Source organism: Betta splendens, chromosome 11 (assembly GCF_900634795.4).
Source record: "Betta splendens chromosome 11, fBetSpl5.4, whole genome shotgun sequence".
Lineage (NCBI taxonomy): Eukaryota > Metazoa > Chordata > Actinopteri > Anabantiformes > Osphronemidae > Betta > Betta splendens.
In genome coordinates, this window is record NC_040891.2 from 11,117,031 (window position 1) to 11,137,915 (window position 20,885).

General features: G+C 40.5%; 4 protein-coding genes across 4 annotated transcripts in view; all 4 read right to left on the reverse strand.

Moving 5' to 3' along the window:
• Positions 1-1,615: 1,615 nt before the first annotated feature.
• recql4 (RecQ helicase-like 4) lies at positions 1,616-10,337 on the reverse strand. Its single transcript, XM_029167667.3, is given in 29 exon segments — positions 1,616-1,911; positions 2,163-2,271; positions 2,357-2,510; positions 2,678-2,855; positions 3,078-3,244; positions 3,406-3,535; positions 3,756-3,993; positions 4,127-4,387; positions 4,529-4,612; positions 4,711-4,904; positions 4,979-5,174; positions 5,265-5,327; positions 5,329-5,448; positions 5,596-5,784; positions 5,983-6,066; positions 6,201-6,337; positions 6,426-6,518; positions 6,613-6,780; positions 6,865-6,978; positions 7,067-7,232; positions 7,312-7,411; positions 7,501-7,583; positions 7,698-8,600; positions 8,638-8,752; positions 8,945-9,090; positions 9,199-9,345; positions 9,569-9,660; positions 9,738-9,771; positions 9,911-10,337. Coding segments are annotated over 29 exon segments (4,671 nt in total). The 5' UTR covers positions 9,995-10,337; the 3' UTR covers positions 1,616-1,789.
• Positions 10,338-10,890: 553 nt separating this feature from the next.
• On the reverse strand, positions 10,891-16,302 carry cndp2 (carnosine dipeptidase 2). Its single transcript, XM_029167513.3, is given in 14 exon segments — positions 10,891-11,074; positions 11,244-11,391; positions 11,567-11,708; positions 11,836-12,000; positions 12,094-12,254; positions 12,363-12,447; positions 12,599-12,682; positions 12,684-12,800; positions 13,213-13,245; positions 13,248-13,303; positions 14,538-14,700; positions 14,826-14,969; positions 15,248-15,328; positions 16,151-16,302. Coding segments are annotated over 13 exon segments (1,425 nt in total). The 5' UTR covers positions 15,308-15,328; positions 16,151-16,302; the 3' UTR covers positions 10,891-11,007.
• A 273-nt stretch (positions 16,303-16,575) lies between these two features.
• On the reverse strand, positions 16,576-18,971 carry LOC114865955 (zona pellucida sperm-binding protein 1-like). Its single transcript, XM_055512981.1, is given in 13 exon segments — positions 16,576-16,635; positions 16,637-16,648; positions 16,745-16,813; positions 16,815-16,881; positions 16,957-16,976; positions 16,979-17,050; positions 17,053-17,138; positions 17,220-17,368; positions 17,472-17,569; positions 17,687-17,856; positions 17,953-18,075; positions 18,160-18,378; positions 18,777-18,971. Coding segments are annotated over 13 exon segments (1,293 nt in total). The 5' UTR covers positions 18,925-18,971.
• A 1,055-nt stretch (positions 18,972-20,026) lies between these two features.
• Positions 20,027-20,885, reverse strand: part of dus3l (dihydrouridine synthase 3-like (S. cerevisiae)) — a 4,801-nt gene continuing 3,942 nt past the window's right edge. Inside the window, exons 14-16 of the mRNA XM_029167445.2 lie at positions 20,554-20,742; positions 20,334-20,462; positions 20,027-20,250 (exon numbers count right to left, since the gene is read on the reverse strand). Coding sequence (XP_029023278.1) covers positions 20,178-20,250; positions 20,334-20,462; positions 20,554-20,742 — 391 coding nt within the window. The 3' untranslated portion in view covers positions 20,027-20,177. The remainder of the gene's footprint in view (positions 20,251-20,333; positions 20,463-20,553; positions 20,743-20,885) is intronic.

Genomic DNA, 20,885 nt, shown 5'->3' on the forward strand with positions numbered 1-20,885 from the left:
TTCCACTAAACTAAGACTAGTTTATTCCCTACAAAGGTTTCAAATCCAGAAATTGAAGGCAGGGCTCATCTCTTAGGTTAATAATCATTATGCGAATCAGACTGGCGGCGCAGAGGAAAGCAGGTAAACTCCCTTTTTATTAGTCCCATCTAATCTTCTGGTCTTACTGGTTATGTCCAGAGTCCAGGGACAACTCACCACACAGAGGACCTCAGCAGTATATACACATAGTTTGCAGTTTATTAGATACAAGGTTATATAAACGGTGCGAACAGAGGAATGAACTATCCTCACCTCCATGGATTTATTGCAGGGCTGTCGTCCTACTCTGACTTTGCTTTAGCTACTTACAGTGTGTGCACCACTGCCAACAACAGAATAAGTACAGTTTACTGTATGTGGAGCCACAATCATGACCAACATCCCTCTAATGACAACACTGATTACTGTGACTCCAGTTGGCAAGAATTAAAAAAAAAACGTTTTATGACTCCATAAAGTCACATCTTGTACCTTGTAATGCTATTTTCAGAACAGTATTTGATCATTTGGACTTTTGAGCTCCTCATACACTGTCAGTATAGCTCATATGATCAGATTTCACAGGTAAATTATGAGGGAGACGAGATAAACCAAAGACATGTTACTTTATATCAGTGACACATTACAGGTGTCAGGATTTCAGGGTTAGGAAGATGAAACAGTGTCATCTGCACCTACAGTGCAGTTAGTGTCTAACTCAATAACTGTTATTATGTGGAGATAATAGGTGTTATCATTAACCTAAGTGCATGTCTTTAGACTGTGGGAGAAAGCCAGAGCACAGACATGAATCAAATGATGCCACAGACATCGCCTTGGGCGGCTGTTAACTCTGAATCGATCAGTGCCAACACTCTTCTTTGACTTCCTGAAAAAGTTGACCTGACTGTATGAGACATGGACAATTGCTCACTGGAGACATTACTTGACTTGTTACAGTAACAGTGTATCAGTTAAAGCAGACACGTAGAAGCCAGAGTCCACAGAAGCACAGAGGCTCAGGCTGCTAGTTGAGCTGTGGACCAAGTTCTCATCCTGAATGTTAGCACAGCTCAGTTTCCTTGGTTGGTGGACGCTCCCATGTCACACGCTCCTCCAGATTGAGATTTTAGAAACAAGTTAACAGTATTTACTTGCTTGTTAATGGTGATTGAATGATTAATTGGTGTTAGAGTTACTGTATGAGTCATATGGTCCATGTGTATCTGATAAAGCTGAGAAAATGTTTGACAGTATTAGACAAACAGGATCATGTCAGTGAGAACAAATCAATATTTGCATTCTTATCAAATGTTTCCCAGTCGTTTCGTTGACTGTGACACAGAAGAGGAGGAGGACAAAAAGAAATCCCAGTTCTGAACTCATTCTTCTGTTTTTGCTTCCTCATACCGATTCATTTTCTGGGTCAGGACTTTTCTGTGATGTGCAACAGCTTTGAGAAAGCGCACAAACCAGAATCACTATCTCTGAGGAAAAAGAGGTAACTTTAAGTTAACTTTCACACAAATACAAAAAATCATCTTATGGTGACACGTTTCTAAAATGTTTTAAATAAAGTCCCTGAAAGACCAGACTAGAAAAATAGAATGACTTTATTTATTTTAGTATCTAAAATAAATCATCTATATGTAAAAAACATTTCAGTTAAATATAAATGATTTAACAAAAAGGAATAAGAACGATACAAAACTCTTCAAAACACACATTTGCTGATTCAAGTGTGAACACGCATGGCAAACGTGTCCGGTCACTTGAAGTGAATGATCTCCTGCGTGGCCAGTCTGATGAGCTGGTTGAAGTCAAACTGGATGTACTTCCTCCAGAAGCGTCTGTCTCTGCCGTATATCTGAGCAGGAAAACATGGGCTGCCTGAAAAACACAGCAAATCCTTCACTGAGACATAGATGTAAACGTACATTTGGCTTGGTTCAGAAAACCTTTAGGAATAAGATAATGTTAGTTATTTTGCCAAAATACATAAAATCTAAACTGAAAAAAGTATCCCATCTTTTCCATTGATCCTATAGCTCCCTCTGGAGGCTGTGAGTGATAGTGCAGGTTTGAATTTGCAGTTCACCACCTAGAGGGAAATTCTGAGCTGACTTGTTGTGCTCACTCACCAATGCCATGCAGGATTCTGGCTACAGCTCTTCCAGAAAACTTCTCATCACTTCGAGTTGAAAGAAAACTTCTGATGTCTGCTCTGATCTGATGTTCCCAGTCCAACAGCTACAAGCCAAATACACAAGTGTTACTAAAAGAACGACAGCACAAATCCACCACTATCCCACAGTTGCCATCATGCACGTTCAACCTTATACTTGTCGAGTTCCTCAATATCCGCTGGTTTGAGTGTTTTGTCTCTGTTGCGCCTTTTGTCAAAGTACTCAGAGAGAAGGCTTTTCAGCTGCAGACTGCGACTCTCATCCAAATCATCTACGCAGGACAACACGCTCTGAAAGGCAACACTGCAAACCAACAGAAACAGATTCACACACTGTCAGGGTAAAGACAGCAAATACAGAGAGACACACACAGAAGAAACTAACAACATATGCTAAAATGGAGAAATGGATGCAGACACATGAGACAATTAGAAAATCAGCAAGATGATCAACTTTAAAAAGACGTGAACCTCTTGAATGCCTTAAAGCAGGCAGTCAGCTGGTAGAGCTGCGTTCTCTCTTGGTCCTGTACTCTATTATGGAGGAACTGACACACTCTGTCCATCTCCTCATCACTGAGGTCGCCATAGGAACGGAAGTAGAAGGACGGGGAGGAGAACTCGACAAGGACACCGCTCCGTCCACCTCCTGAAATACAGAAGATTCCTTGTTGTCTCCTTCATTATTTCATGGCCACTAGTTTGGCCATTAGTAACTAGAGCATTTACCTTGTGTATTGATGGTTTAAGTATAGATACTGTTCTTTTTTTATTTTTTATTGAGTCATGACTGCATTGTGCAAATCATGTCTGTACACTTCAGTAATTGTTAATGATGTTAGCGGTTTTACACGTTAAAACACAATCAAACCTCTGTCAGTGCTCCACTGCAACTGTCTGAGTCCTCTCTTCACCACCGGGAGCTGCCATCCCATAGTGTCAGCCACCTCGACAACATCAAACTCCAGCTGATCGCACGTCTCCACTCGCTCACCTGCCATGCGCTTCCTGGCCAGGACTACAGCAACTGGAGGACAACTGTGGTGAAGAAAAGGCGTGAATAAAACAAACCTGGACAATTGGAACGGTGCCATATGACAATATTAATTCACTGAGTAGATCTTTATGAAAGCAAAGACACAAACTGATGCACACAGTGCTCTCAAATCCAACTTGCTATAAAGACAAGCATTTCATACATTTTAGTGATTTTCTGGAGCTGCTTCGGTCCATCATAGCAGCTGACTTTACACACAGACATGGTGGGGTGGAGGAGTTCGACAAAGCGCTGTGGATGCAGCTCCAGGTAACAGAGCAGTGTCTCCACCCCTAAAAATAGACACACAGAAAGAGGATACTTTTTAACCCAACACCACTTACCCTAATGCAATCACACTCAAATCTGTGGTAATCTATGAATAAAGAACACTTCACCCAACTTGTCTTTGTCAATACAAATGTATGTGAATGTCGTCAGACTGAACAGACTGTTCCTACCTGCCCACCATCATATGAATGTCATTTTACTCACTGAACTATGTGTCCTTACCTTCTTCTGTGATGTCCAGAGCCTCGACAGTGTGCTGGATGGGAATTGCTCTTTCGTGAGTGTGACACACTCGCTCTGCGGGCCAATCACTGATCTCCTCCTCATGATCTCTCAGCCAGTTGTCCTCTGCCTTCGCCTCCATATCCTGACTTCTGACAGCTACCTGTTCCTTGTTTTCCTTTTTTCCATTCTCATCTTCTTGGCAGGACACCTCCACTACATCAAGACATGATGTCTCCTGGCAGAGAATACAGGCAGATAAACACTATTACCCAAAGAAATGCTGGTTGTCTTTGTTAAAGGTTTATTTTTATTATAAATGTCATTTACTGTGCTAAAGGAGAAATGGTTGAACATTCCCAATTATTTACCTGTACAGCAGCAGCAGCATGTGTTTTGTCCCCCGTCACGATCTGCTGCTGAAAGTCCGGGTTCAGACTGTCCGTCTCGTCACACATTTCCATCATCTCCAGCAGCTCGGAGTCTTCAACCTCCTTGAAGAGCTCCTGCTGTCTCTGGTGTATCTGTTTACACTTGCATGGAGGGAAAACTTTCTGTGCCAGCCTCTTAACTGTGTAGTAGTCCACAGTGTCTGCGTAGATGTGACGCCGAAGCTCGTGGAGGTCCCCGCCCTACATACAAACACAGCAAATTAACTGCTTGGTAAGTGAAAGTCCAAGTGCATATGAGATTTACACATAAACTGGGAAAATAACAAATATTGTGTTTTCAGTTATCTGCCAATTTAGACACAGAAATGTTTGAAGTTTCACCTCAGGGTCGAGGAAGAGGTGACAGTGTGCAGGTTCTCCATCTCTACCTGCTCTTCCAATCTCCTGAACGTAGCTCTCAAAGCTCTGGAAGACACTCACTATTAGTGCAATTATGACAATGCTATGGGTGATAAACACCTTAAGACGATATTAATTATTCATCATCAGGAACTACACCATACCTTTGGCATGTTATAGTGGATGATGCCACGCACATCCGATTTATCGAGGCCCATGCCAAACGCCACCGTCGCCACAACGATTCTCAACTCCCCACACATGAAGTTGTTCTGGACACGACGGCGCTCCGACGCTGACAACCCGGCATGGTACGACTCAGCCTGCCACTTCAGTGGCTTGCGAATCTTCTTCCTTGCTGTGAATTGATGTTATTAGGACCGCAGTAAATAAACAAGACCGCATTTATTTCTATTCTTTAATTCTTCTTACCCAGATCTTTCTTTCTCTGTCCTACTGGGTTGTCTTGAGTCTGGCTGCTTCGGTGTTTGTTTTCTTTCACCAGCACACCCTGCAGGCACGTCCTGAGCAGCGCTGCAACACGGACGGTCTCCTCCCTTCTGGTGCAGTAGACAATGATGGAATCCAGACAACCGAAACGATCACCTTTCAGCAGGGACACTAAAGCCTTCAAAAACAGAGAGAGAAGACTGTGAAGATGTGCAGGTGGACGTAACTGTTATTAAAGAACAGGAAAGACTCCAGGGAATCATCACACCTGATCCTTCTCTCTGTCCATAGACACAGACAAATGCAGGTTAGGAGGCACCGCTGCAGAACGAAACTGCAATGCCGTCTTGATCAGTGATGTCCAGATGCCGAGCAATGTCCAGAGCAGTGGACAGTGTGGCTGTAGCAGTAAGTCCCAGCAAGCACTGCACTCCCAAACGTTCCCTTAGCACCTACAAACACAAATAGGTACAATATCTTCTGTAAAATCACTACTCATACCACAATTACTAAATAGCGGCATAAGCAGCTATTACTTTAGTTTTAAACAATGGCATGCTTGTACTACAGTAATTTCAATCCTTCAGTGATTAACTCACCTTACAAAGCCTCAGGTAGCAGGGTCTAAAGTTATGTGACCACTCAGAGACGCAGTGAGCTTCGTCTATACAAGCGAAGGCCACAGGAGGAAGCTCTTGAGCTGAGGGAAGACACCCTGACCCTGAACCACCTCCACCTACCAGAGCCTCAGGAGAGAGGAGCAGCACGCAAACCTGACCTGACTTCACCTGGAGAAACATAGGACATAAGCTAAAACAACATGGCTTAAAGTAGTGATAATCTAAAAGCTCAGCTACTAAAGTGATTAAAACATGAGACTGTCAACTACTTCAAGACCTTCTGGATAATTTGCCCTTTTCTGATCTTGCTAATCTGCTGATATTTGTGTTATCAGCAGATTAGCATTACACTGTTATATGTGTCACCTTTTCTATCGCAGCTTCTCTCTGTTTCATCGTCATGTTGGAGTGTATGCAGGCTGCCTTCAACCCTGCTGGCAGACCAGACAGCTGGAGACACAAAAAAAACTGTTAACGACATAATTTCATAGTAATTGATGATGTATTTTCGTTGCTTTCCTATGTATTCAGTGATTAGTGATAACAAACAGATGGCTGATTTCATCTTGTTAAGTCTTGATTACCTGATCATCCATTAGTGATACAAGAGGAGAAATGACCAAAGTGATGCATTTTGATCGCTGAGCATAAAGGTAGGCTGGGAGCTGATAACACAACGATTTACCCATCCCTGTAGACAGCACTACCAGAGTAGAGAGACCTGAAGACAAAAGGAAGGAACAAAGCACAGATTAATATAGGAATATAAAAACATACAGACTGTGACTGTGAGTTTTGTGTGTACGTGCCTGAGAGGATCCTCATGATCGCCTCCTCCTGTCCGGGCCTGAATGACTGATAGCCAAGGTCTCTCAGAGCTGCAATCACCTCAGAGGGCGTTTCTGTAAATAAATTATCAAGCAAAGCATTTTGAGCTCAACTAAATTTTTGTTCCCATGTTTACATCACACTTTACACTGTTTGGTTTCTATTTACCCTGAACTTTCCCATCTTCGGTAAGACAATAAAGTGGTTCCATGGGTGGCGGGGGTGGAGGCCGTTCATAGTCAGGACGAATCACATTCAGCAAAACTTCATCTTTGCGCTTAAGGTCTGCTTCATTTTCTTGGTGCTGCTGCTCATCTTTGACACTGGGAGATGACACTGAAACACAAAAATACATGGTATTACTTTTATCACGTCCTAAAATTGCATAAAGTTTTATTTTTGCTAAAGGGAAAGAATTACCCAGTGGCTGAGATCGCAGTGTCCCTGTTGCCCTGGCGACCTCCTCCAGAGTCGGCAGCTCAAAAGCCTCCTCTTCAACAGGCTGGTCATCAGCAACAGGAGGTGGAGGGGCTACTAAACAGAGAACCGTAATAGACAGGATATTTATTATTTTCTCACACAGAAACATCAGACACTGTTCATGTGGGTGACTCTGTATTACCTCGCCCCTTGCAGTCGATGGCCCAGTGTCCAGTCCCTCCACACTTGTAGCAGGTGTCGCCCTGTCGACTGAACCCCCCTCTGAAGCCTCCTCTTCGTCCTCGGCCAAAATATCCACCACCTCCACCAAAACGTTCGCCCTTCAGCTGGAACTTCTGCATGTACAGCTAATATACAGAAACACAATCACGTGAAGTTGATGTGAACACATCAGTATGTCAGACATGTGCACACACCGTACTGTACCTGTTTGCGGAGTCCAACCCCTCTTAGTGCATATCCTTTGACGTGAGACTTCTTCTTCAGGTTTATTTTTACATAGTTACCCTCCGTGCCTTTCATGTTCCTTTAAGAATAAAAATCGTTATCCCATCTGCTGATGCTGTAGGATCTACAGATCCTGTAGGGACATTTTAGGTAAAGGAAAGGTCCTACCTGGCTCTGATAGGCTGGGTTTGACACATTCTCTTTGTTACAAACTCCTCTTCAAGTTCTCCTAACAGGTTTTCCTGGGGCACCTTGAAAGAAATAATGGAATAAATTATACCTATATTCATTTAATGTACTTTTACTAAATAATGAAAAATTGTACAGAGTGGTCTGTACTTGGAGAGATAAAGTCTGCTCCCAACCTTTATTGGTTCCTTGACTTTTTTCTCTTCTTCTCCATCATCTTCATCATCCTTCTTTTTCTTGCCTCTTCTTTTTTTCCCTCCTTCTTTAGCAGGGCTGTGGTTCACATCACAGCTTTCCTCTTTTTTTTTGCCATTCCTCCGCTTCTTTTTCACGGCTCCCTCTTCTCTGGCCTCTCCATCTATGTCCTCGCCTTCCCTCTGCCTTTTCTTCCCTCTCTTTTTTATAACTTTGGACTTTGGACTAGTCTGACCCTCATCTTCTGATGTTGGAGGTGGCATCAGCCCTGTCTCCATGTCCTCTCCTCCCCTCCTTTTCTCTTTATCTTCCCGCCTTCCTTTACCTTTTTTAATGGGTTGCTGAGTTGTTATGTTATTGTTGCCTACTTTGTCATCAGTAATGCTCCTATCACATTCACCTCTTTCTAAGTCTACTGCCCCATTTTTTTCTCCAGCACGTTCTATTTGATCGTTCATTTCGCTCCCTTTAGTTTCGTCTCCACGTTCTTCTTCGTCTCCTTTCTCTATGTCTGTACGTTTGTTGCCTGCTCCAGGCTTCTCTTCTGCTGCCATCTCCCCAAAAACCTGACATCTCTCTAACCACTTCTTATCAACCAAACTCAGCCGGCTAGCAGAGGATGGCCTTCCACCTATACCTTTGCCTCCACTGAAACCTCCAATAAACGGTGTGCTTCCTCGCATCACAGATGAGGAACCTGCAGAACCATTTTCCCTATAAAAAGCAGCTAATGTTTTAGTGTTTTCTTTTATGTCTCCTGAATGTGCTATGTTTTCATTTAACATTGCACTGGTTCCTCCATCACCTGTTGAGGCTCCTACTCTACTCAAAGGGGGCATGTATGATAAGGCTGGAGACTGAATTGAATTGAAACTACTGCCTAACTCTGAGTCATCAGCACTTTTGTTAATGCCATGGCACCTACTTGCAAACACCTACAGGGTCATCACCTGACTCTCTGAAAGGTTCAAATGGTTCTTCTGGTTCCACATATTGTTGTGTTTTTGAAGCCAGGGACCCCAGGCAAATTTTAGCTCTGTAAATATGAGAACAGCTGTAATTACATGTCATTATATTCGTAAATATTTAAATGACTATCTGGCATGGGGTTGGGCATTCAAAATGAAGGAGAGCAAATGTACCCTTTTTTTAGTTAAGTATATATATTCATACATCTATACTATACATAACTACATACATATATAATATACTAACTTAAGTCAGGTACCTTGGTGAGAAGGGACTAGCTTCAGGGCAACTTATTTTAGCAGTGACCGCAACAGAAACTGGGCTGTTTGTTTCTTTAGTCTGCTTCAAGGAGTTTAAGGGCACCCGCTTCGAAAGAGATGATTTTTTGAGTGTGGAAGGTCTCTCCTAGAAAAATAAAAGGGTTACTAGGGTGTGACATGCCTAACTGTTCATCCAAGCATACAGACTAAGCAAATCAGTGCAGTTCTTCTCTCTTTCTTACAAATTATTCACCTTACAGAATGCAGTCAGGTTGCTTTTAAGCTTTAGGCCATAATACTGAGCAGAGGCCTTAAGACTGTCTCTGTCCTCGGACGTCAGTCTGGGAGAAGACGCTGGCATCGAAGTGCGATTGAGATGAGCACCCCAGCAGTCTGACTCCTAAACATTTAGACAGAACAAATGAATTGAATGAAATAAAATGAATGCATGGATTAAAGACTGATGAATCATAAAGGAGTAACGATAGAAGAGAACAACTAAGAAAGTCACATCAACAGGAGAATCTCTTATAATTCAGATTCATGGCACAGCAACTCAATCATATCAAGTTAAAACATGCCTGTGCTGATGCAGCACAGTAAAACACATCTTTATTGAGTACCTTCTGTCCTGTGCTGTCCGGAGCTTTACCATCTGCATCATTGCTGCTGTTCTCTTTGGCCTGTTTCAAACTGCGGTATTCTTTATACAGCTCTGGAAGACAGACAGTGACTCTTCATCTGGCTCTAAACAGATGATTAGATATACAGCAATTATTCACCCGTACTTACTTCTGGTCTCTTCTGGAGCCTGGTCAATGTCGTCCTGGAAATGTTAATTCGTTATATACATATTAAAGATATTGATAAAATAAAAAATGAACACTAGAAGAATAAAAAATATGACGTTATTCACTTCAGCAGCAGCTATTCAACTTTAGCTCATGTGCTAATATTAAAATCACCTTGTCTGGTTTCCTCCGGTGCTGTTGGGCAAACTTTTGCTCCCAGCTTTTTAGCAAAAGCTTCACCTCGTTGTAGCGATCCATGAAGACGGCGGGGTCATAAGGTAAGAGGAATATCTGCCAGCTTTAATGCTACTCAAACTCCATATAGTGAAAATAAACAATGAGCTAAAACTTCAGGCGAAGGATGCATAAAGTGGAAAGCTAGCTTACTGACGTGTCAGGTTTTAGCAGCGGAAGCGCCTGCTGAAGTGTCTTCATTAAACGTGTGATACTTAGCTTTTCTGTGCTATAATCAAAATTACTAGAAATGTAAGCGTTGCTGAAGCTGTGTATAACACTGGGTGGCTTCAACATACCGCTTTCCGCTGTGTTGTTTACGATTTTCCCGCGCCGGAAAGTGACAGCTAGTGTTGCCAGGTTCCGTTCTTTATCCCCCATCTCACAAAGTTGCCCTTACAGTTTGAAAGGGACTTAGATTGCAGTGGAAACAGGTTTTTCTAAAACAAAAAACGATAAACGCTTAAAATAATGATCAATTGTTGTGGATCACTTCAGATTATGTAATGTTTCTCTTCTTGATGGTGTTAAAACCAAATACCTGATTTCTCCCTGCCGGCTATACACGCCGCCTCCTCCTTTAAAGGGCTAGGGCTTGATTGCAGTTAGACTGCACGAGGACAAATTTCTTATGCAGAACGATTTTACTTTTTTTACTATTTCCAATGCATTGAATTAAAATTATTGCTAGATGTAGACTGTAAATACAAATACAGTCAACTATTAAATTATTATTCATCAATTAAAACACAAATTATATAACAGATTTCTTCTTTATTTATTTTTATCATGGGTATAAAAATAGCCTTACAGTCCTTAGTATTTGTCACTCAGCACTTGAGTAGAGTAGATAATTGAAGTTATGAAATAACAAAACTGAAGAAGAACTGTAGAAATGAATACCAGGACAACAGTAGTAAGAAAGAAAAACTATTTTTATTATGAGGCAGTAAATAGAAAACCATTGATCATCAAACCAAAAATGGTATGGCTCTAATTGTGAAGATGGACACGATAGTTATTGGTGACATGTCAGTTTATTCCAGTTGGGAAACCTCATGAATATATGCACCAAGCATCTTGATTCCCTCAATGTAGTTGGATCTGAAATGTAGAAAAAAATAAATCAGAATGGACTCCATCAAGATACAAGAAACTGAAGACACAAAGAGTCCAGAGCCTTTAAACAATCTTTCCTGCAGACTGAATACCCTTACTCTTTTCAATCACAGGGATAAAGGTGAAATAATAGTTTAAACCGGGACAGACATACCGATTGATTTTCTCATTCTGGGAATGAGCTCCATCGTCAGAGGATCCAACAGGAAGCAGCATCACATTACGTCCTGTGGCCTCCTGGAAAGTCAGAGTGACAGGGATGCTTCCACCCTCCCGGGTTAGATCAGGCTCCACACCAAATACTATAACACAGACAAAGAACAGTCAGAATGCGAAATGAGTGCATTGGTTTCTTCAGAAAAACAAATAAATATATTTTTACTTAAATGTTAAATGTTTATCTATATTCTAAGGGATCATATTCTTGTCCTTAAAGACATCCAATTCTGTCTGTATTCTGTCATTTGGTCTTTCTACCTGTCTTCATGGCTTTTCGACCAGCCATATAGTGCGGGTGGTTGAAGTCAGAGACCCAGGCCCTGGCTCCATGGCCCATGTACACTTTCAGTTTGTTGGGGCTTCCCAGTTCGGCAAACTTCTTCTGCAGATACTCAATAACCTATAAATTATTCAATAACTTTACTGTTAGTGGGAGTGAGCACAAATGTAACACATTACCTTGAAATTCTGTCTGTCATGACACAATACAATATATCCTTAGTAGGTTTTATTATTTTAGGTTGTACCTGCTTCTCCACAACTTTGGGGTCCATGTCCGGGACGAGGCGGATGGAGAACTTGCCATTGACCTTGCGGGGAATGACAGTCTTGGCCCCTGCTTCAGAGAAAGCTCCCTCAATGCCATGAAGAGAAAGAGATGGGTACCTCCAGCGGTGCATTAGAATTTGCTCCTAAAATAAAAAAATATAATAAGATAGAAGCAATATAATATAAACAAGAAAAATTACTATTGCTGTATCCCAGAGCAGTCATTAGTTCCTTGCCTTTGTATCATGCAGCAGTTGTTCGACTCCAACATCTTTACAGTATTCCTCCAGGTCAAACTCAATCTTCTCATAGAGCTTTTTCTCATCTTCTGTCAGAGGGGCTACACTTTCATATATCCCAGGAACCAAAATCTTCCCCTTTCTATCCACCAGGGATCCTGTTAACAAAGTAACAAAAATACATTTACAAGATAAATAAAATTATGACTCGAACCTCGATCCAAACAAGTTTCATGAAAGTATCAACTCTCATGAAGTTTACTTGCCCATAAGTGCAATGAGGTCTGTCATGGCTTCATGAACAGAACCGCCAAACACCCCTGAATGTAGATCCTTCTCTGAACACTCCACCTGAAAGTTAGGAATAAATCAGAAATTTAATGTGCTGTATGAAAAAACAAAATCACAAAGAGAAAGTAAAAGAATACATATTATATAGAGTTTATTTTTTGCAGTAGAATGAGGTTGTTTTTTGACAGTTAAGCTACGATCAGACTCAAACCTCAATAAAGAAGTAGCAGATTCCTCTCAGACCGTAGGTGATGCATGGTTTGGTCTTGCCCAGCCAGTAGTTGTCAGAGATGCCAGACATAGTCCACATCTTTTAAGAAGGTGTCTTTTCGAGAAAATACCAGCTCATCCAGGCCTTCGGATCCAGATTCCTCCATCCCCTCAAAGCAGAATTTGATGTTGATAGGAAGTGCCTGCATCGTGAAGATTAGTAAACATTGATATATCAATAATTCAACAGCAGTAAGTAATATTTAATTAGTTAATATGATAATGCTGACTGATGAATCATAGCTGCTGCTATGATAATAGCAGCTGGTCCAGCAGTTAAAACTTAAACAGTTAACAAGTTAAAAAACACCCAAAGACCAGTACAAAGTTAAACTGAAACCAAACAAGTCTGAACTCAACATATCTATTTGGAAAACACAGAGAATGATTATAATAGCAAAGCTAGACATTGCATGTGTACTATTGGCCATAAGCCAGAAAAGCTGCAATGTGTTCAATGTGGATAGTCCAGATATCTCTATGCAGGACACGCCACTCTGCAGTTAAAACACAGAAATGCCATTTAGGCAGAAACGAAAGTGATTGTGACTTTACCTGTTGAATCTTCTGATAGGCCTCAATGCAGTTGTGAACCAGGCCAAAACTGGACCTTTGTCATCAGTAGAGCCTCTTCCATAAAGCTTACCTACAAAAGGAAAGATTCTTTAAGTGTGATGCACATGTATCTAATAATCTAGAGAAAGTCTAGACCAGCAGAGTAGATGTACTGCCAAATAGATTATATATGGTAAAAGTAGAAGAATATAAGAAAGTAATTGCTTTCTGATTTGTAATGAACATCACAGAACTCTAAAGCATGACACAAGCAAGAAAAGAGCTGAACAGGCAGGAATGAGTCAGGGGGAAGTGAATGTGCTACTTTCCATCAGCTGACAATCACCATAAAAAAAACACCACTTGTGCAAAAAAATTTAAACACTTAATGAAAAGAAAAGGGTAAAATGTATGTAGTGCTGATGTCATCAGAAATAAAATGCACATGTAGCTAAACAACATGATTACATGAACTTGATACAGTCCTGACCTGAACTGCTTTATCTGTCGAGTACAACAGTACAAAATAAGCTGCTATATTACACGTGGATACCGGGTTTAGAGAGGTTCACATACAACAGAGCACAGCCATAGTGTTATTTAAAGTACTCCAATTAAAAATTTAAAGTTTAAAACTAAGATGCAGTATTTGGATTATTGTGATATAAAGTAAGTTATCAGTCAATCAAATATCAAGCATTAAGCATTAACATAATATAGAGAAGTGCCATTAATCATTCTCTTTAAAAACAACAGTGCAGGTTAAACATAATCTACTTGAAGACTTAGACCTTTGAGCTTTGGGAGTTAAGTGTGATATGATCACGTACAAAACTGATAAAAGTTTAAAGAGCATTTTAACGCAAAGTTACATTTAAATAATCAAGATAATTAAAAATTAAACACAAATTGTCTCGTCATCATAGCAGAAGTCTGAGCTTTGACCAAGTGGCACAGTGTTTGAATTTTATTATCTATTATAGTCTCACTTCACAGTTAAACTACCCTTTTCTAAAACTGTTCTCTGTGTTCCTCTTACTGTATCTTGGCTTGGCTACAGGACATGCTGTCTGATTACTGTAGTGGAATTTGATACTAAAAGTGTCCAAAGCCAAAAGAGAAAGTAAAGTAGTCGCTGCAGAGTACACTGGGACAATTAAACTCTGCAGTTCATCGTATTCTGTCTCCTGTTACATTCTCAGAAAGCATTCTAGTAAATCAAGCCCTAGTGAAGTTATTTCATTTGGATTTTTTTCTGGATCATATTCAAACAACTTTAGAGTTATCATGAACCCCCCGCCCCAAAAAAATTTGTTTTTTTTTACCATCTTTTTCCACCAGAGTGAAAGGCTCTGTGTCCCAGCCATCATCTATATTGGCCGGCTGGACATCAAGGTGGCCATAGATACACACAGTCTTCTTGGCTGGATCTGACCCCAAACTTCCCAGGACAATAGGAGGTAAGGGGATCTCCTCCCCAGTGTGAAGCTGCATTTCAAACAGGAAGCAAAGAAAGACTAATTTTTACATTTATAATAGCTAACAACAGTAGACTAAATATAATATGAATTTAAAAAAAGTAACGGTACAAAGAGTGTTCCACAGATTCTGACCTTCTCCATGCCAATGTCCACCAGCTCTGCAGTGCCTCCCAGCTTCTCAATGTCTTTGGCTGCCATTTCCATCATTTTCTTGATCTCACCACGCTTCTCAGGCCAAGCAGACACACTCTGGACAGCCACCCATTCACGAAGTCGCTGAGAAAAAATGACATCATTCTTCAACATTGTGTTTCAAACATTATGGAATAAATCATAGATTTAATGGAAGAGTGGAAAAGTATGTTGAGAAACTATGATTTCACTTTCTTGCATTTAAATCACATTAACTCAAAGTGAGAGAGTTACAGTGCGGCTCAGTTTTAATGACAAACGAGAGAGATAACTGGCTGTGATCTCATCAGCACAATGATTACTTGGCAGGACCATTATGAAATCACACAGGTGGCCAAGGATATCCTGGACAATCGTCTTACCTGCACATAAACGTCCTGGTGTTCGTCCACATACTTGAAAAGCTCTGTGAGGTGAGCCATCTTTGCCAGCAGCAGGAGAACCTAAGGGGTGGAAGAGCCAGAAGACTAAGAGTACCTTCCCTCCTGACCTTTGCTTTTTATAGGAGCACAAAGACCACACCTTCTGGCTGACTTCTGCTGCGGTTTGTGTGGTGAAAGACAGATTAACAAGTCATATGAGCAAATTGAGCTGCAGGGCAGTCAGCTGGTGCACGCAATAGCTTGGTTATGGTAGTTTTAAATGTATTGCGATTGTATGACTGAGCAATATGAGGAAATAACCCCTGAAATCTTAGTAATTAAGTGGAAAATATTCTGAATTTGGTTATACAATGAGAGTATGGCATATATTCCATATAAAGATATAGTTTTCCGTTTGCTCAGGCTAAAAAACAACTTTTACTTTACTTTTATGCACGTCAGCGTTTATTCAAGAAAAGCATTCAGTTTATTTTTGTGATGTAGCAGCACCCATGTGCCTCAGACTACATGGTTGATCAAATCAACTTCAAACATGGTGTTTACACTCCCAAGTGGAACGTCAGAACTTCAGCTGTAATGTTGTGACGGAAGCCGCAACTTGACCGTGGTTTCCGCTTGTCTGCACGTAAATGTTTAACATGTTTTAAAAGGGAAGAAAATGCGCTGTTCGCTAATGCGATCTAAACCGGGCGACAGGTCAAAGTGCTAAGACATTTTCTAGCAGATGACGTTAAAAAAAATAATGTGTTAGACCTTTACTGACGAAACATTTGTATGCTAGCTCTAACATGAAAGTCATGAACCTAGCTACCCGAACCGGGTCTAGCGTTCGTATCTATTCAGTACAATGCGATGTCCCCATGCAAATCTACTCAGACTTACTGGTTATTGTTGAAGCGCTACTGTGCGGGCAAAAAGTGTGGTACCGAATACAAGAATGTTTTAGATGTGAACTAAAAGGGAAAACTAAAGATTTGCTAAACTGATGCGACCGTGGCGCAATGCATTGTGGGTCAGCAGCAGCAGCTGATTAGGCACGTTCATCCAAAGACGTTTTAGAGGCGAGAACTGCTGCTTCTGGAAGACTGCGGCTAGAGTAACCAAGCTTGTTGCCCCCCCTTCAAATGCAAACATGAAACCACAAAGAATCTTAATTATAAAAGTTTATTTTTTTCCTCCTCCAAATCTGTCTTCTAGGAATTTGTCCCCTCAAGTCACCTGCTGTGCCTAGAAAAATAAAAGAAAATGCAATTTATTGTACATGTTTACACAGTGGACAGATCTGAAAGAAAACACACCCTCACCCATCAATCAAAGCACTGATTTGGACAGGTCTTCTCTGTTGGCCTGCACACTTCTGTTGAGCAACATGAAATAGATCTGCAGAGAAAGAACCAAAGACCCACAAGTGGACATTTTAGTTTGTGGACAACTGCATCTCACAGCACCATCTTTTTTAAAGATCAAAGAACCCACCTCTTCATTAAGGTAGAGGTTTGTTTTTTGCTCCATAAACTGGAAGGCTGTGACCAAAAAGCGCCTCTGATGGCGATTTTTTGGGAAGGTCGATGACTTTAAGGATGGAGACATTTGGATCGTATGGGTTGGCACACCTACAAACAAGCCAAGTTTAGGCATGCATTAGAAACATTAGTTACCAGGCATTCTGGTTAGGCCAGCTGACTTACCCTTCATAAATCAGCACTAGTGGCATTTTTTGCCAGAGAGGGGATAAGCAAGACAATAGTTGACCAGGATGACCGCGTATGGTTTTGGAGGACACACAGATTCAGCTCAAGGTACACTGGTTTTCCAAGCAGCAAGTGCAATGGTGGATGATCACTGGGCAAGTAGCTGGTAAACGTTTGATCTGTTGGGATTTTAGAACCATGCAGCTCAAGTTATTAAAAGATCAACTTACAATTAAATTTCAAAGATTCAAACACATTACCTGTAGCAAGTCTCAACTGAACTGCATATAAACCAGTGTCCATTATGGTTGATGGCAAGATGGAAGTTGGAGTTTTAACCATGTAGCCAGTACTGACCAGCAACTCCTGACTGTTGCCTTTATCGCTGTAGCGGCATTCAATCATGAAGCTAAACAAATTAACAGAGGGGGGTTTAAGTTGCTGTCTCAGTTAAAATACAGAAACTAGATCACCAAAAATCAGTAGACCCCAGCTGTACTTGAAACACTTACCTGAGGGGATCTGTTCTCGTAATTATTCCATACTTAAGGTCCAAAACATTTACAGCACTCTGCACTCTAGCCAGGTAGATGGTTGTAGTGCCAATTCTCTGTAGGAAATCAAAAATACCAAAAGTATTTTACACTGAAGCTGCACTTCAGCAGAAGTCAGGTTTTATTTTTGCCAAGAGAAGTCCTTAAAAAACAGGCAAGAGAGGACAACTTACGTAAGAACGCACTCCACATTCTGTGATTTTGAACTTAAAGATGGCCACCTGATCATTAGCAATGATTGGTTTACAGTTGGTGCCAGGAATAACAAGCTTGGTGGGATCAACAGTGATGGCTGCAGTGCTGGCCCGGATTGCAAAAACAAACTGTTGATCCGTGGTGCACACTGAGAAGATGGAACAGTCAGACTTTCAACTTGTTCAAGTGATCTCATTGTTAGAAGACTTAACATTAACCTCCAATTACCCATCAGACAACTTACCATCCAGTGGGTAGTAGCAAGCAAATGTAGATGGATTCACACAGCATCCCATAGTTTGACACTGCATGTTGGATATTCCTGGTTGACCACATGTCACCTGCTCTCCTGGAGAAACTAAGCAATCTGAAAGAATAAAAATCAGCATTCAAGCTTTTCCTGATCTGTGTTGTTGGGTCTTCATAACCATATACTTGAGTTTAAGCTTACTTTGTGCTGGTGCACTAGCTGCTGGAGTTGGTAGGAAGGAAACAAGTAGCGGTTGGGCTCGTGGGTGACTGGGCCTAGGGTCGAAATCGAAATGGTCGCCTTCCACAGGAAATGAATGGCGAACAGAAGATTGGGAGTAACCGTCACCGGTGGCTTCACCTTTTCTTTCAGGAAGTTCATCTTCAGGAATTTCCTCGTAGCCATCGTATTCCAGTTCATCTGGAGACAAGGGGTAGTCAGCGCCACAGATCATTGGAATCAGACTCGCACTAAATGTAAAGCAAGTTTGTTTCACCCATCTATACCACAGGCTCTCATTCCTCGACCCTTCCCCACCAACAACGTGGGTATGATCAGCCAATCAGAAGGTGGAAAACCACCCATTAAGTGAATACACCTGATGCAGGTGTTTGAGTAGGGATCATCAGAAAATGAACCTTAAGCATCATTACTTAAAAAAAAGTTTAATCAACTGCATTTAGAATTTACTTAAATTGCGAATACTAAATTCTAAATAATTGGTGTACAAACACAAGTCAGAAATCAGACTCCAAACTTTCTCATTAGCTACTGGTCAGATCAGACCCAACAAAGCTGTAACAAGAGACAGGTTTTACCTGAATGGCTTCTCGGGTGTTCACCCCACTCTGCAGGCCCATAGAGATTCTGCTGTTTGTCAGAGCTCAGCAACTCCCAGCACCAAACTGAATCCAGAAACAGAAGCCCAGCCAGGACCACAAACAGCCTGACCCCGAGTCCAGCCATGGATGCAAGCGGAAGCTCTCCTACAGCGTGACAGGCAGCACCGTGACCTGCTACTTATACTGGCTCCAGTTAACGCGCCCCACCTGGTTAAGGTTAATTGGCACTTGGTCAATCAATTAGACACGCAGGTGTGTAGACGTAGAACAAGTCATGTGAAGTCATGTGAAGTTGTTTGAAAAAAACGGTACATTTATTGTTTACACAATATTTTCAAACTTGTATTCCCAGTAGTAAGTTATGTATTACATGCACAAATACGTTTTATTTGAAAGAAAATGTAAAACATTCTACATTTTTAGTTTTTCTTTGCATTATGCTACTGTCTCTCTCTCTCTATATATATATATATATATATATATATATATATGTGTGTGTGTGTGTGTGTATGTGTGTGTGTTACTGTATATATACAGTAACATATATATATATATAAAAAAATAAATAAACATTGAATAAATAGCTGACTGTACTTTTAACCACTTGATATATCAAGCATTTGAAGGCACCATACTGGTGAAGAACAGCTTGAGTAGAAGCGTCTGAGGTTCCCTTCTCTCTGGTCTTATCCGTTTTTCCAAGCTCAAGATATATATATATATATATATATATATATATATATATATATGTATATATATATATATATATATATATATATTATATATATATATATATATATATAATATTATATATATTTATATATTATATATCTATATATGTCTCTCTCTATATCTATATATATATATATATAATCTATATATATATATATATCTATATCTGTATTATCTTAATATCTATTATATATCTATATTATATATTATATTCTCTCTCATCTCTATCTACTCCCCACACCCCACCCATCTATTTTCTATTTTTATCAACTCAAATTTGTCTCTCTCGCTATTATATATATCTATTATTATATATATATATTATATATTATATATATAATATCAACTCAAGTGGTTAAAAGTAGTCAGCTATTTATTCAATGTTTATTTTTTGTTTAAATTGATATCACTAAACATTCACGTGCATGAACATATTCCTTAATCTCAAACATAAATATTTTCTCTTAAATAAAAAAAATGACACAGACACAATGCATTTGGCCAAAAGATTTTACTGCACACAATTCAAGCACTCATGTGTTCTACTACTGCAGCACAAGTCAAATAAACAGACCATTCAACTTATTCCCAGAGTCAGTATAACTAAAAATGGATGATTTCTTTAATTGTCCAACAGCAAAATAATCACTTGTAGGCGTTGGCTTTATGTTTAGGCAAAAAGCTGAAATTCTTCGGTACAGGTCCAAGGAGCATTTCACTGGGGGGAGAAAATCAAGCTATTAAATCTATGATTTAATTTTATATGTTGAATTATAGTCTTTGAAATGGTTTCCTGCTCACCTTATCCTGATCCAGTCTCCAACATTTTGACTGATCATCAGTGACTCCAGATAGTTTCTGCCCATGTAGTATGGTGGCCTCTCATTGATCTTCTGAGGGACTCGCTCCAACAGGCCCACAGGAATATATCTAACAAGGACAGAGGAGGAAAGAGAAACATATTCCTGCATTTCTGCATTCCTTTAGCCAATGAAAGCCCAGTTATATAAATCCTGCCCACCTGCACATGAAGGAGAGCCACTCCAGCATGAAGGTGCGGGTCTTCTCCACGCCTCGAGTGTCTGAGCCCCAGTGTTCAAGACCAAAGTTGGTGAAATCCCTGAGGATGTCCAGTCGCTCAGTGGACGAGATGTCCCAGTGTCTGCTCTCCTTGATCTCAGTGAAGATCCAGGGCTTAATCAGAGCTCCCCTGATGGAACAATGTGCAACTCTGATTAAACTTCCATTCTCAAAGTCCACAATACAAATTATTTTTGAAATAATCAAAGGGGGACAGAAGCACCACTTAAAAACAAATTCAACTACAGCTGAATGGAATCTTGGACTTAACAC